The sequence below is a fragment of the Dendrobates tinctorius genome, unplaced genomic scaffold, assembly GCF_039654945.1.
Source record: "Dendrobates tinctorius isolate UK_male_01 unplaced genomic scaffold, ASM3965494v1 ptg000021l, whole genome shotgun sequence".
NCBI lineage: Eukaryota > Metazoa > Chordata > Amphibia > Anura > Dendrobatidae > Dendrobates > Dendrobates tinctorius.
This window is the reverse complement of record NW_027361689.1, coordinates 45556737-45572455: the sequence shown is the minus strand read 5'-3', so window position 1 is coordinate 45572455 and position 15719 is coordinate 45556737. Positions and strand designations below refer to the sequence as shown.

Sequence of the window (15719 nt, the reverse complement as noted above, 5' to 3'; positions counted from 1 at the left end):
ACTGTAAATAGTGGCAGCAGGTGTAGGCTGATAAGTGTTGTCATCCAGTTGACCACCGCCTACTCTCACTGTTATAAGTTGAATATAGTCCTCAACATTCTCCCCTGCTCACGTTGATATCGGGCAGAGAAGGGGAGAATGATCAGAGCGGTCTTCAACATCCAGCATCAGGGAACAGCTCTAACATTAACACTGCTTTCTAGACGTTTGTGTGTGACACGGATACATGAATGTCATCAGTATGCAGGACATTTTGCAGCCCATGCTGCTGTTAAACAGACATGTCAGCATATTTTGCCCATGGATACATGGTTTATGGAAACACTGTGACATGGGCACAGACCCATTTAGCTCAATGGGTCTATGTATGTTAGTGTCTCTGTTACGTGTGAAAACTGTCGCCATACATACCGCACACACTGACCGCTGAAAGGGGCCTAAGGATTATTGCTTTGCTATTCTCTGCACCTATCTTCTGTTGTCTTTAGGAAGTAGGCAGTATGTTTTTGGTGGTAGTTTTATTCATTGCTTGGTATTTCATGATTTACTTCACTCGGTGATAATTTGTTTGTTCAGCACACTTTCCTTCTTGTAGGTAGTTCACATTCTGCTCTACCCTTCCATTCATTAGGAGGAATGTGAAGAACTCAACAGCTTTTTAGGCAGATAGATCTGAATTGCCATCTTCTAGCTTGTGGTTGGGGCAATCTCTACTCATGCAGGAACTACTACGGACCACTGTGTCAGGATCTCTAGTCTGTACGGGAATCGGTATGGTCAATTGCAATTTCTAATTTGTTCCCTGTTTTCTCAAGTCAGTTGCTACACTAGCATAACAGTATTTTTACTACACATAGGAATCATGTTACAAATCCCTATCCAGTGACAAAACAAAGTTCTATTTTCTCAATTAGCAAAGGTGTATGGTTTTGGGAAATGTGGAGCTAGCGCATGTATCTAATGGTCTCTTCTATTTTTCTAGATGGGAATTCCAGAAGCGATGGTGAAGCATTTTGCGCTACAGTTGACCAATGAGCTAGAATATAAGCATGAGTAAAAAAAAACTGATGCATAAAGATTTAAAACCAGACCAAGGCTGCTTCCACATTAACTAGGCCAAAATCATTCAGACACAAGCTATTGATACTCATACCATCGATGTCACTCTTCATTCCCTTCATATCCTCTGATATCAGTCGATGGTCTCGTCTTGAGATCCAGGACTGACACGTGGAACTTTAGTGTATTACATTGCATTTACTGGAAATTTTACATGGGGAAGGAGCAGGAGAAGGTGATCCTATGTTTGAAACATTTTGGAAACAATACTGCACCTCCAGGACACTGGACCAAACGTACCAATAAAGCTCATGAATTATTCAATGTATTGTTCTCTGAAGATGCTGCCACCACCACTACCAGGAATCCAGGAAACACTTTCCTGAACTATCTTGACTTGACATGGGGAGAAGATGACTAGCTGAAAAATCCCCACAAGATTGCAGAAGCTAAAGTTGAGATGGAACATTTGGAAGAGGAATTCATTGTAATTGAAGGTAAGGACAAGTAGACTGTAGTGGAGAACCAAGGGTACATTTAATGCCTTAGGGAAGCCACTTCTACTTCAGTGACACACTGCTGATTTTGTCTGACAAATTTTAAGCAAGGTACATTCCCATAGGGTATATTTGCTTCAGAGTTCACACAGGTTGATATACCCACGTTAACATATCCCTTGTATGTGCCTTGCTTATACATTTTTTCTTTGCCGTTACAGTATGAAAACTCAAAACCTTTCCCTAGGAATTTCTTTGTTTGAATAGTGCCACATTTAATTTATGTACTTGTCCAGGGATTGGTGCAGATACAGATAAAAGGGTCAATATTTTGAGTAGGACTATGTCCACTGCTATATAGTTAAAAGGTTATCTTGTATATTAATTGATCTATATCATACGCTAGAATCATATGTATTGATTGGTTGAGTACACTTATTAATTGATATTTGATTTTTGATTAATTGACATCATCTCTCGCCTTGACTACTGCAACCTCATGCTCTGTGGCCTCCCCTCAAACACTCTCGCACCCCTCCAATCTATTCTAAACTCTGCTGCCCGACTAATCCACCTGTCCCCCCGCTATTCCCCAGCTTCTCCCCTCTGTCAATCCCTTCACTGGCTCCCAATTGCCCAGAGACTCCATTACAAAACCCTAACCATGACATACAAAGCCATCCACAACTTGTCTCCTCCATACATCTGTGACCTCGTCTCCCGGTACTTTCCTGCACGCAACCTCCGATCCTCACAAGATCTCCTTCTCTACTCCCCTCTTATCTCCTCTTCCCACAATCGCATACAAGATTTCTCTCGCGCATCACCCCTACTCTGGAACTCTCTACCACAACATATCAGACTCTCACCTACCATCGAAACCTTCAAAAAGAGCCTGAAGACCCACCTCTTCCGACAAGCCTATAACCTGCAGTAACCACCGATCGACCAAACCGCTGCACGACCAGCTCTACCCTCGCCTACTGTATTATCACCCATCCCTTGAAGATTGTGAGCCCTCGCGGGCAGGGTCCTCTCTCCTCCTGTACCAGTTATGACTTGTATTGTTTAAGATTATTGTACTTGTTTTTATGTATACCCCTCCTCACATGTAAAGCGCCATGGAATAAATGGCGCTATAACAATAAATAATAATAATAATAATAATATTGTCTAGTAGGACTATAAACACAGTTATGCTAAAATCAAAATAGTGTCCACCAACATATCAATCTTTAAAAGGGGCCTCAGCCTGAACCAATTATCTAATAATAGTAAATAGGTGTTCATGAAACATGACATCAAAAAAGGGATAAGAATTATCCAAAAGACACCTCTTCACAAACATAATTAATAAACACAATCCCCTTGAGAAAGCACATCTGCAAAACGCATGTCAGGGAGTTCAGTGGTATCACAGACAGAGGCCTACAGCAACATGGGTAAGATCAATTGATAAATTACTGTTCCGTTTGGTAGAGGTTTTTTTTTTCTCTGACCTGGTGGAGCTTTACTGTGATCATTTAACTGTGTTGCGTCCTGAATTTTGGTCTGTTTCACTGTATGTATGGACTTGAGTCCCTATTTTTTTCTATACCTCATATATGCCTCGTGGTACACACGGTCCAAGTTGTCTTCATATCTGTATGTTTATACCTCCAAAGATTTATGCTTTTCTATTAATTATCTCTTTGTGAAGTGGTGTGTTTTGGATAATTATTATCCCTTTGCTGATGACACCATTATGTTAGTAGTACTTTTTGTAGTTCTGCACACAGCACTCTACATGTGTGTCTTGGAGTGATACATATTTGTGTTTTTTGAAGTCGTCTTATTAACCATTCCCTCCTATCAATAGCAACATTGTCTAATTGTAGAAGAGCATTCTTGGGTTTTCACAACCTTTAATCACTAAAATTATTGTAACTTCAGTACTGCATATTTATTGATATATTAATGTATTTCTCTACATCTCTCATATTGTAAAAAACACACAAAAATTGAGCCTGGTTTGAGTTGGTACACATGCAGCACGTAAATGCATGTTCGCACTGGCCGTAGAAAATACAAAACCTACAGGAAACAAAAAAAACAAAATAAGCAAAAACCCTAACTAAATAAGTAAAAAGCAAAAGTGCATTTAAATAAGAGTTCTTAGTAATACTGTGTTTGATCAAAACTGGCATAAAAGTCATCCCACCATCGACAAGGTGACTCTGATCGGGATGGTCCTACACTGTTTAATATTAAAGACCTTACCCTGTTTCAAAGTTGACCTCGGTGTGTGAATAAGGGCAGACAAAAAGACCTGGTCCCAACCAGTGGAAACCAGTCTGGGGACGCCTCTAAGGCCGGGACAACACATGTGAGAAATTTGGACAAGTCTTGCATGTTAATACCCGGCACTGCCGCCAGCCCTCAGGAGCAGAGTGTGCGGCTGCTTGTATTGCTATGCGGCTGCACGCTCCGATCCAAGTGCCGGCGGCAGTGCCAGGTATTAACAGGTGAGACTCATCCGAGTTTCTCGCATGTGTGATCCCGGCCTAAGGGCATACTCACTTGTGAGAGACTCGCACGATGCTCATACGAGTCTTTCGCATGAAAACCTGGCACTGCTGTCGGCACTCGAACCGGAGCGTGCGGCTGCATAGAAATACATGTAGCCGCATGCTCCAGTCCGAGTGCCAGTGGCAGTGCCAGGTTATCATGTGAGAGAGTTGTATGAGAATCATGTGAGTCTCTCGCAAGTGAGTATGAGCCCTAAATGTGATTTCCAGTTCAGGAAAATGGTGGCCACACCCCAGCTAGTACAGAATGCGAAAATACAAAGAAAAAAACACAAAAATTGAGCCTGGTTGGCGTTGGTACACTTGCAGCATATAAATGCATGTTCACATGGGCCATATAATTTACAAAACTGGTGGGACGGCTTTTATGCCCTGTTTTTTAATCAAAAACAGTATTACTAAGAACTGTGTTATTTAAATGCACATTTGCTTTTTACTTATTTAGTCACAGAAGGGTTTTTGCTTATTTTGTTTTCTTGTAGGTTTTTCATCTCTCATATTGTGACACTTGCTCATGTAATAGTTGGTACCAGTCATGTATCTACATTACATCATATCATTAAGATAAATATTCATAATAGATTGTAAGGTCTCCTGTGTGGCCTCTGACAGTTTGTAGTCTTCTGTTTTTTTGTTTTTTTTTCTACCTATATCTTTTATTAAATTATGTAATCAATAAAGACTTTATATTGGCAGCTTTACTTTGGTTTACTGCTTGTAGGATGTATAACTTGAGGTGGGTTTTGGTGAAATTGCTAACACCACTCCTCAATTATATATCTATTGGTTTTACTTGTAATAGGTTTTGGTTCTTCTGGAATTTTGGCCACTCAATGAGCAATCCCCTTTCTAGTAACACTATAATGGGCAGATATGTTTGTTTTTTTTCTTTTAAAGATTTTTTTTTCATACATTTATATTCTTGTATAACCAATTATGTGTCTCAAATTTCCCAAGAATACATAAAAAAAATTTAGAGGTAGACTTGGCATTAGATCACTGAAAGACAAAATAAGTTAAAAATAATACAATTTAATTACATTTTACTTAATATTTTAAAATCTTCCTGGTATGATAAATATGTAGCGAATGGATATTTGTAGAGACTGATTATGAGGGTCTGATCTTGCTCAGAATATGAGGGAAGACTCTGATGCAGATGTAAAAGTTTGGAGTCAAGGGAGATGGAGACACCTGAGGCTATGAGAAACGTCTGATTGTACTAATGAGCCTCACAATAACCAGTGACCACAAAGGAGCGACATCAAGGGGCTAATGTGAGGCTAATGGCCACAAGTGAAGCCCCTCTGAGTACATCCACATGTAATTCTAGAAGCTGTAGATCTATGATGGGTCTCCACAGGTGATCCATTCTGAGGGAAAGTCTTCTGGCACAGATCATTGATGGCTCCTAATTGTTAGTACATCTGTAACACAAACAAGGACAAACACTGTGATGCCCCCTATACATTAGATAGCGATCAGCCCAATGATCCAAGGTAGCTAAATCCATTTAGTTATCAACTTTGCCTTGGGACATTGCCATCATGCTGGGAAAAAAAACATTGCTCATCTCCACATTTCTCCTGGATGATGGGAGAAGTTGCTCTTGAAGGATGTTTAGTAAACATTTTTTATTCATGGTCATGATCTTGGGCAAAATTGTGGTGTGCCATCTACGTGGTTGAGAAGACACCACATGAGTGGTCTCGGAATGCAAAAATTAAAAAAAACGTGCAGGTAACCACTTCTTTATTCCAATAACATTAGAAAGTTTCTCATGCTGTCCAAATTATCATCTCTCTAAGAGCAATCTAAGAGATCTTGGCTTGGACAGCATGAGAAACTATTTAATGGTTTTGGAATAAAGAAGTGGATTTGCTGCCACCTTCATGTTTTGCATCTGCTCCTGTTGGTCAGCTGTGAAAGCAGCAGCCATAATGATATGTAATGGAGGTGTCTACATGAGCATGGTGAGTTCTGGATTTTAATCCGATTTTCTTTGCTATGGTCAGCATGCTATACTATTGGCAGCCACAAGACCCATGGTGGTGCTCATCTTTTCATCAAACAATATGCCTGATCAATCTCTACCTCAAGATTAGACAACCAGAAAGAGACAATGGAGAGATCAAAACAAGTGTAAAATGACTTTACCGTCATGTCAATAAGATATGGATTTTCTATTATAGACACAAATATCAGACAGGTTTCGGCTTCAGTTGAGACTTTTAGGCTTTTTTCCCCACTATGGTGAATATACTGTATGTCTGTTAGGCTAGAGTTACACGACCATATTTACTGTCATCTGAGAAAATCAGCTCTATTATGCTATGAGTTTGCTGATAGTGTGATCTCAACATAGTGTGGAGAAGATAGAGGGGAAAAAAAACAAAAATTTTCCATCTTCTCCATTTTATCAGTACGTAAAAAGCAGAAGCAAAATGGCGCATTCTGCAGTTTCTTCTTCGGGCAAACTTGGTTCATAGAAAAAAATGGGAATTTGCACAGCCCCTTAGAATAACATTGATCCAAGTGCCATCTGATGTTTTGTTGGACCACACACACTGATCGAAAATATTCTTCTCTGCACGTACCCTGAAAAAAACTGCTCATAGCAGGATAAATATTGGGGTAAAGCTGACATGAGCATCTTAAGAACACATCTGGACATTACAGCTGTGGACAGGAGCTAGTGTGGATCTTATGTTGTAAATCTACAAAAATTTACAGCTCAATGTAGACAAAGATTTCATAACCCTCATCCCGATATGGCTGAAAAATCCGAGCTGGCAGCAGAGTTATGAGAAGGGTTTCCCTCTGTACATATATTGACAAATCCCTAGAATTACTGCCTTAGGGCCCCGTCTCACATAGCGACTCACCAGCGATCCCGATAACGATATCAACGTGTCAGGATCGCTGGTGAATCGCTACATGATCGCTGGTGAGCTGTCAAGCAGACAGCTTCACCAGCAATCAGCACAGCGACGTCCCTTAGATACCCGATGTGTACGTTAGTTACCAGCTCCCTGCATCAGCGCGCTGGTAACTAACATACACATCGGGTATCTAAGGGACGCATTTTTTGGATACTCGATGTGTACATTAGTTACCAGCAGATCGCTGGTCTCCCGCCTGTCACACGCAGCGATGCGTGCTGGCCAGCGGGAGACCAGCGACCATAGAAAAGTCCAGAGGTTTCCCAGAGCGATCAGCAAAACCGGCAGGGGGGCCGGTCGCTGATCGCTGTCACACACAGCGATCTCGCTGGTGAGATCGCTGTTGTGACACAAAACTTGTGACTCAGCAGCGATCTCGCTGCAAGATTGCTATCTGTGACCGGGGCCTTTATTCATAACCTTATTAATACTGGCCGGACTCTTTCTTCACTGACCCCCAACAGCAGATTCATATAAAATGGAGGTTAGTCAGGTGGTCGGGAGAGAAGGCTGCTGGTCCAGTTCACACTTAGCCTGTAATGAATACTTGATCTTTTTGTGAAAGACATACTGGCAATTGATGCCTATGGGGCTGTTCACATTTGTTTTTCTTGAGTAACGACTGTAAAAAAAAAAAAAAAGTGGTGTCTCCATTATATTTTTTTGTTGTTTTGCAAATCAAGATTTGCCCATTCAAGAGAAATGGTCCCGAAAGAAAAACACACTCTGGCATCCATGTGTTATCCAAGTGTTGTCCATTTTTAATATTTTATGAGTAGGAGAAGCTTGAATTTTTTTTTTTTCTTGGCACAAGCGAAAAACAGACAAGGATCAAAAATGGGTAAAAATCAGATGAAGCGCTCTGATCAAAAAAAGTCTGTTATTATAATGAAAACTGCCTATCGGAGACTTTCCTGGAAATAGTTTGTGCTTCTGCAGTAGATAATTTGGAGACATTTACTAATCTCACCTAGATGTTCCCTACATTTTCCCGACAGAATCTGAGATGGAGTCTAGATTTTTAGATCAATTCTGACAGATTAATTAGTTTGAGGAAGAAATAATCCCAAATTAAATTTGAAAAAAATCTTATTTGCAAAATTTTGTATGGATTGTAAGTGAATTATTTCTTTGCCTCCTTCATTATCCACACAATTTGGTACGGATGTAATTTATTAATCTTCCCGCAGATTTTTCTCAGATTTGCGGCAATATTTACAAATCTGCCAATTCTGAGCTGTGTGTAGACTTCTGAAGCCCCTTCACATTATTAGATATATCTAGAATGAAATATCTGATCTCAGCCATAATGAGCGACCGTTGTCTGTGGTGGAAATGACCGATTGTGCGTATCGACCAACGAACATTTATAATTGATCAAAACACTGGTCCAGGAGTTGGATTTTCTCAGCAGATGTTCAGTTCTAACGCTCGGACAAAACCATTGGCCGATATATTCTGTGATGTGTTTGGGGCAATCGGAGAATGATCGTTCATTGCCCCCATTTTGTCTGTGTATGGGGCCTTTCCCTGTAGTTGTATTAGGAGTTTCACTTTAGGACAAATGGAAATAACAGAATAGTCTATGTAATAATAACGTCAGCTGGGACAAAACTATCCTACAAGATATGTTAGGTCAGTTTATGGCCATAAACACTGAATACTAGAACCTGCCTGGCAAATGAATATTTCTATAAAAATATGGGACCAGTTTCTCTAGTGATGAAAGCAGCAGTAGAATAAACTCAGAACTGATCACACCATCAATTTACCAGCAACAAAAACAATACTAAGGTGGGCGCCTCCCCGGTGCCAATGTTGGTTTATTCACAGCTAATTAAATATCAATGAGGTGTAAATGAATGTCCTGCTTCTAGGACACACCTAAGTCAGTAATTCAATGGAGGTTTTTGGATTAAAAAAATGCAAAAGCACAAAAGGGTCTTATCCAAGAAGTAAAGAGGAATCAAAGGGTAAGTGATAATGCATACATTCCAGCTGCCGCTGCGTCTGAGGGTGCGTGTATGGAATATGCCAAGGAATATGGGAGTATCTTGCGCTGCTGAATGAACGACAAGCCAAGATGTAATGATGATGGTTTACTGTCAGCACATTTCACAGTAACTCCGGCTGAATAAATGAAAAATTCAGAAAGGGCAACAAGGGGAAAGGTTATACAATCATGTGGTAGAGGATAAAGCTCATACATCAAAAAGCGAATATAACAAAAAACAGAAGTATCATTTTATCATTGAATAAAGTCGGTAATAAAATAATTACGCTTAAAGAAAAAGAAAATTCTGTCCTTGTAAGTCTCTTTAAAATGTATCGTGTCAGGTTTGAGCTCAATACAGTGTGTCCGTAAAGTCATGGTGCACTTTTGACCAGTCACTGGAAAGCAACAAAAGACGATAGAAATGTGAAATCTGCTCCAAATAAAAGGAAAACTCTCCTAGTTTCATACCTACTCAGTGCAGTTCTATGTGGGCTCCATTTGTTTCCCTACACACATCCAAACGATAGTGACGTTCTTGCCACACACGGGTAAGGACGTCTGGTGTAACAGAGTGAATAATGTCTCTGTACATGGTGTTGCGTCATCATCTGCCCATGTGCACGTGCTGCAACATCATCCTACAGAAACTGGGAGGGTTTTCCTTCTATTTGGAGCAGAGTTCACATTTCTATTGTCCTTTGTTGCTCTCATGTGACTGGTCAAAAGTGCACCATGACTTTATGGACACACTGTATATTGTGGGGAAGAGATCTCAGATAGATCTATGTAGAGCGTGAGGCTATCACTCAGTATTGATTACATATGTGGCAAGTTACTCTTTGAAAGAAAAAATTGTGCTAAAAAATAGAAGTTAGCTAAAAAAAAGTCAAACCTGAAAGCATTGTACACATTATACACACACCAAATAGTCGCGACATCTGTAATGGAGGCGAGGCCAAATACTAAGAAGCCCCCCCACACACATTAGATTGCTGTCAGCTCAACGATCTGAGATACATGTGAGATATGACCGGGATAAAGAGGAGAAAAGTGAGATGGATAAAAAATAATACCTAGAGGCAGCACACCAAAATTAGTAAAATAAAAAAAAAATAGTGAAATTTATTGGCCATGTGGCAATGATAAGGATCATAGTGTGAACCTTTCTCAGGATTGCAGTGAATATAATAAAAGAGGAATCATTATGCCTCCACATGAGCTATATCTATCCCAGTTATAAGAGTACAAACTATAGAGATGCATTAGGCCTTAAAAATGGAATTAAGGATTTGCTGACTTTATGCTTAACAAAGCCCAACTCATTGATCCTAAGGGATCCTCCTCAGTTGGGGCTGCTCCACTAAAGGTGCTCAGCTATCCATAGACATCCATATCTAATACAGACACAGATCTCTCATCCGAATCTAAAAGTAGAGTAATCAGCTAACCAAAATGATTGGAGCAGATAAACGGCTCCAAATCTTCACATCCAATTGAAAAATATGGTAACATCTATTGTACAATGGGTAGCAATAGGGGGATCTCTTAGGACCAATGGGTCGGGCTTTGTTAAGCAGAATGTCAGCAGATCCCTTTATATAATTCCAAAGGCCATAAAAAATGTAATAGTGTGCAGCAGGTATATGGAAAAATTGGCTATAATAAAGGTACACTCTTACATTTGTATAAAGCGTTAATATTCTGATTGGCACCTTTTTTACCCTTTTCAAGATGGAGCCAATAACTTCATGTGTCACGGAAATGCACATTACACTTGGAATATCTTTTTTCCATTTTACCTTTACCAAGATGGCACCGATGACTTCCTATGTTATGGAGCATGCGCAGACTTGTCTGACGCCTAGGATCTTAGGATCTCTCTTTCCCTATTCATCTCATTTACGGGTCACAGACCAGCACAGTGTAATCACCAGAACGCCGAACGAGGTGACATTATCGTGGTAATAACTTCTGTTAGGCTGGGACAAGTCACCTTAGTTTGGGTTAATGATTTTTACACATGAGATATTTCTATCCCAATTACTGCACATTTGTAATATTTACTGTTTATCAGTGTGTCAAGAGTGGGAGAAGAGGGTTGGATTGACAATCCAACACAATGGGCAGCATTTTGAACACAAAAGTGGTCATAAACTTGTAAATAACTCCTGAAAGAATAAAGTTATGTTAAAACCAAGCACACCATTGTTTTTCTTGTGAAATTCTCAATAAGTTTGATGTGTTACGTGACCCTTTTCCCATTGAAAAAAATAAAGTTGGATCTAAAATGGATGACTTCAAAATGGCCACCATGGTTGCCACACATCTTGAAAAGTTTCCCCCCTCCCTTATACTAATGAGCTACAAACAGGAAGTTGATATCACCAACCATTCCCATTTTATTTGGGTGTATCCATGTAAATGACCCACCCTGTACATAAAGATTTCATACACCTTATCCCAATATGGCTGAAAAATCCGAGCTGCCAGGAGAGTTATGAGGGGTTTTGCTCTATCCATTTTTTGATGAACTCCTGGAGTTACTGCCTTGTTCATAACAACCATGGTAATATTAACCAGACTCTTCACTGTCCCCCAACAGCAAATTCATGTAAAATGGAGGTTATTCAGGTGGTCAGGAGAGAAAGCTGCTGGTCCAGCGCACACTTCAGACTCAATCAAAAGTCTCTCTTTCATGGATAGATCATGTGCCCATTACAGGCTATGGGGCTGTCCACGTATCCTTTTTTCTCCGAAACCACTGGACAAAAAAAAAGATGTGAAGTCTCCATTTTTTACCTGTTTCTCAAGACAAAAGGTCCACAAAAAACAGTGCTCGCATGGTGCCCATGTTTATCCAAGTGTTGTCAATTCTCATCATTTTTTTGAATTTTTGGAGGATTTTTACTCTCCTGTGGCTGTGCCTCTATTTTTATTGTTGTCATTATTTAATGGGTAGGGTAAGCTTGAATTTTTTTACACAAGAGAAAAACAAATGCCCCTCTGACATGACAAATGTATATTTATATAAAAAAACATAGGGCCAGTTTCTCTTTTGGTGAAAGCAGCAGGTGGTCATTAAGGTAAGATGTGACTGTAAGGGGCAGAATAAATTCAGAGCAGAGTACATTAGCAATTTACTAGCAAAATAAACAATACTAAGGTGGCTCCTCCCAGCCACCATTGTGACACATTCATCTGTAATTCAATGGAGGTTTCTGACATCCAATTGGCTAATGAGAAGTATGGACATCAATGCCAGGTAGCTGCTTAACTATAAAAGCTAGAAGAGTTTCATGAGTCTTGTGGGCTTATTCCTGAGAACTTCTCTGTGGAGATAGGACCTCTCTGACTGAACCATAAAAAAGCGACATCATTCAACTTTTTGGAGCAGAAAGAACTTATAATTTTCACCAAAAACCTGACCCAGGTAAGATCACTCTTGAATAGTATATCCATTGGTGTTATTTATTAGGAGTTTGGGGTCTTCTTGCCAAATAACCAAACAACAATTATTCAGATTTGTAGTGCCATTACACTGGTTACAAATTCTAATTTTCTTGCTTGTCCTAATCCTCAAACATATAAAAGATACAGAAGTGTTTGTATCTAGAGATTATTATCATAGCACCATTTAGATTTATCCTAATTTTGATATTATCAGTAATTATAATGACTTCATGGAAAAGTTGCTGACAGCAAAAATCCTAATTAAGATACTGACTGGCATTTATTTTTGTTGTATGATGAGTTTCTAAATTATGATAGCTGCCTAAAGAACTGAGGATTGTGATCACCAAATTATGTTGTATTAATCGTGTTCCTTATGTTTTCCTATAGGGTCATACAGAGTTTCTGAGTTTCTATTGGTTAGCACAAAGAATCACCAACTTTCAAGCAGCTATGGCCGCCTTCCAAATCTTGGAAATAGTGGAGATTTCTGAATGCTACAATGTCATCAAGGAGCTTGGCCAAGGGTCATTTGGAAAAGTTGTACTTGCACAGAACAAATTAACAGGTATGTGAACAATGCAAAAACAAAGATGATCATTTATGAACATCGATGAAATAAAAGTGGCAATTTATGTATATGTCTAATATATTAATGACTTTAACTGGCCATGGAGATGAGCTATTTATTTGTAGGTCATTGGTAGGTCCATAATATTTTAGTAACATCAGCTGTCAAAATGCCCATACACCTAGGAGTAAAATCATCCAAACCTGCCAAATTTGGCAAATTTTGATCAATATCTAATGTGTATAGTTGGGTTAAATAGGGATCATATGACAATAGAGAGGTCAGGAGAAATAAATGTTGGCCAAATGTTACCTCGCTAGCTGTTAATAGTGAGAGGGGGCTTCATTTCTTCTGTGTCATCAGCTTTCATCAAAGTCAGATGGATCTGCCGACAGATATCCATGTGTATGACCAACTTTACTCTCTCATGTTATAAAAATGTCCATCTAAAAATATCAATAGGCTCCATCATCCATTGTGAACCTGACAGAAGTCATTGAGAGACAAAAGGATTAAGAAGTTGGAGTTGGGTCTCCCAGTTGTTTTTTTTTTCTCACTGGAGATAGTTGGCTGCAAGATGATTCAGACAGTGGCTCTTTTGTAGAGAACACAAACATGTTTTCGAGAGGTCCCAAGTTTAATGTTAGACAGCGGCTGTCAAAATTATCTCCAAGGAGGAAAAAAATATCATGAGTTTTAGCTCCAACCTCTTAATCTTTATACCCACAGCTGAGCCAAATGTTTCCATGTACTGGTGAGTTTGGAAAGGTGACTGTCAGCGAAATGATAGATCTTGTGTACATTCCTCTAGATAGTGACATTTAAGCTAAAAAAAACAAACAACAATTGTGAATTGAATTTCTATCTTTCTGATATTTCTGCTCACTGATATCTTTCTAAGATTTGGAGGATGCCAAAATTGGCTGTTTCGGTCAACTTTGTTCTAATTTTCATGGCAGCCTCAGCCTGTCATTCCCTGACTTTCATCTAAAGTATTTTTTTGTTTAATCATATTTGTTTTTAATTTGAAGTAAAAAGGATAAGTGGATGCCAAGCACATCTGGCATCATTTTTATAGTGATAAACTTGGGATTAAACTGGTGTTATACATTTTTCTTTTTTGTGTGTTTTTTAGGAGAACCAGCAGCTGTGAAATTAATAAGGAAGGACAGAACTAAACTGCAAACCTTTCTGATGGAGTTGTCATTGTCAATCACCCTCTCTGACCACCCGAACATTATTGGCACATATCCCATCTTTATTGGCACAATGGACCACTATGTGCTGACTCAGGAGTTGGCAACGGCGGGCACCTTGCATGATATTATCCAAAGTGAGGTAAGAAAGGCCGGCTTCAGTTCTTCTCTTACAATACATACGTACTTTATTGTGAAACACCAAAGCTTGGAGATAGACATCAACAATAAGGGAGACATTCTATATACTCACATAGCCAGTTAGCTAACTAATGCGTATAAAGCTCTTTGGAAATACATCAAGCCTTTTAAAGGGTGGAAGAGTCTTTTATTACAATGCACTTTTTGATGCCATATGACCATCACAGAATCAGTTTTACCTACTGCAGCATCCACTGTCCCAACAATAGCAAACTGTTCAAATTTTAGTATTTTTGCTTTAGATAAAGGACTACACAAGTAAATCTCATGACACTGATTTGTTTTCTGCAGGTTGGAATTCCCGAGGAGGCGGTCAAGAGGTGCGCATTACAGATATCTTGGGCCCTCGACTATTTGCATGGTAGACGATTGGTGCACAGAGACCTGAAGCCAGACAATGTGTTGCTCATGGACAAGGACTGTTATGAAATCAAGCTGAGTGACTTTGGTTTGACCCAACCAGTGGGAACCTATGTGTCCTCCATGTCACATATTATTCCATACATGTCTCCAGAATTGAGTGAATTGAAAGAAGAAGAATATTTAGTCTTGAGCCCTGCTATAGATACTTGGGCCTTTGGGGTTCTTCTCTTTCTTATTTTGACTGGATATTTTCCCTGGCTGGAAGCAATAGAGACAGACTCAATGTACAAAGAGTACATCAACTGGAAGAAAACTCCAGACCAGATTCCTCCACCTGCTCGTTGGGAGAGGTTTTCAAGAGAAGCCATTAAAATGTTGGGCAATCTCCTTGTTCAATGTCCATCTTCTCGTCTTCCAATTCTGTCTGTCTTTGATTACCTCAATATTCCCTGGAAAATAAACGTCTTGGAGTATGGCACCAACATGGAGGCTCAGGAGGAAGATTTGGTAATAGAAGTTGTGGAGGACAGCCAATAGCTTCAGTTTATGATGAAACAGAACCCGGAAAGCAGCACATTAAGTCTTGGAGCAGAAGTCTACAATCCAATCATATTAATCCATTAAGGAAAATAGAACTTAATATGTGCCTTATATGAGCATGCGCCAGTTGCTTTTTGCATCCTCTGTATACACATCTGTGATTACTGTTGTTTTTTACTTCTTCTTGTATTTAATTATATTTTCAATAAATTTTATATTTTTGTATTTATGGTATAGTTACCTTTCTTTGGGCTGAAAGCTCTGATTTTTGTGTAGGTTTGACTATGCAGGGAGCAGCCCTTTCTTTTTTGGACTATGCTGATTTATCTCACCCACT

The 15719-nt window shown here is 39.4% G+C and overlaps 1 protein-coding gene across 1 annotated transcript; it reads left to right on the top strand.

Annotated features, from left to right (window-relative positions):
- The first annotated feature begins 1327 nt into the window (after positions 1-1327).
- Positions 1328-15396, top strand: LOC141083746 (serine/threonine-protein kinase SBK1-like). The gene is made up of 4 exons (XM_073568114.1): positions 1328-1556; positions 12902-13079; positions 14218-14420; positions 14771-15396. Exons 2-4 carry the CDS (start codon positions 12965-12967, stop codon positions 15377-15379), a joined length of 927 nt encoding a protein of 308 aa, XP_073424215.1. The 5' UTR covers positions 1328-1556; positions 12902-12964; the 3' UTR covers positions 15380-15396.
- Positions 15397-15719: the final 323 nt, after the last annotated feature.

What these genes read in the sequence shown, in the direction of transcription:
- LOC141083746 (XM_073568114.1), top strand. Translation starts at nt 12,965, where the DNA reads ATGGCCGCCTTCCAAATCTTGGAAATAGTGGAGATTTCTGAATGCTAC. An exon ending in TGCACAGAACAAATTAACAG is followed by an intron (nt 13,080 to 14,217) that starts GTATGTGAACAA and finishes TGTGTTTTTTAG; the next exon opens with GAGAACCAGCAGCTGTGAAA. An exon ending in ATGATATTATCCAAAGTGAG is followed by an intron (nt 14,421 to 14,770) that starts GTAAGAAAGGCC and finishes TGTTTTCTGCAG; the next exon opens with GTTGGAATTCCCGAGGAGGC.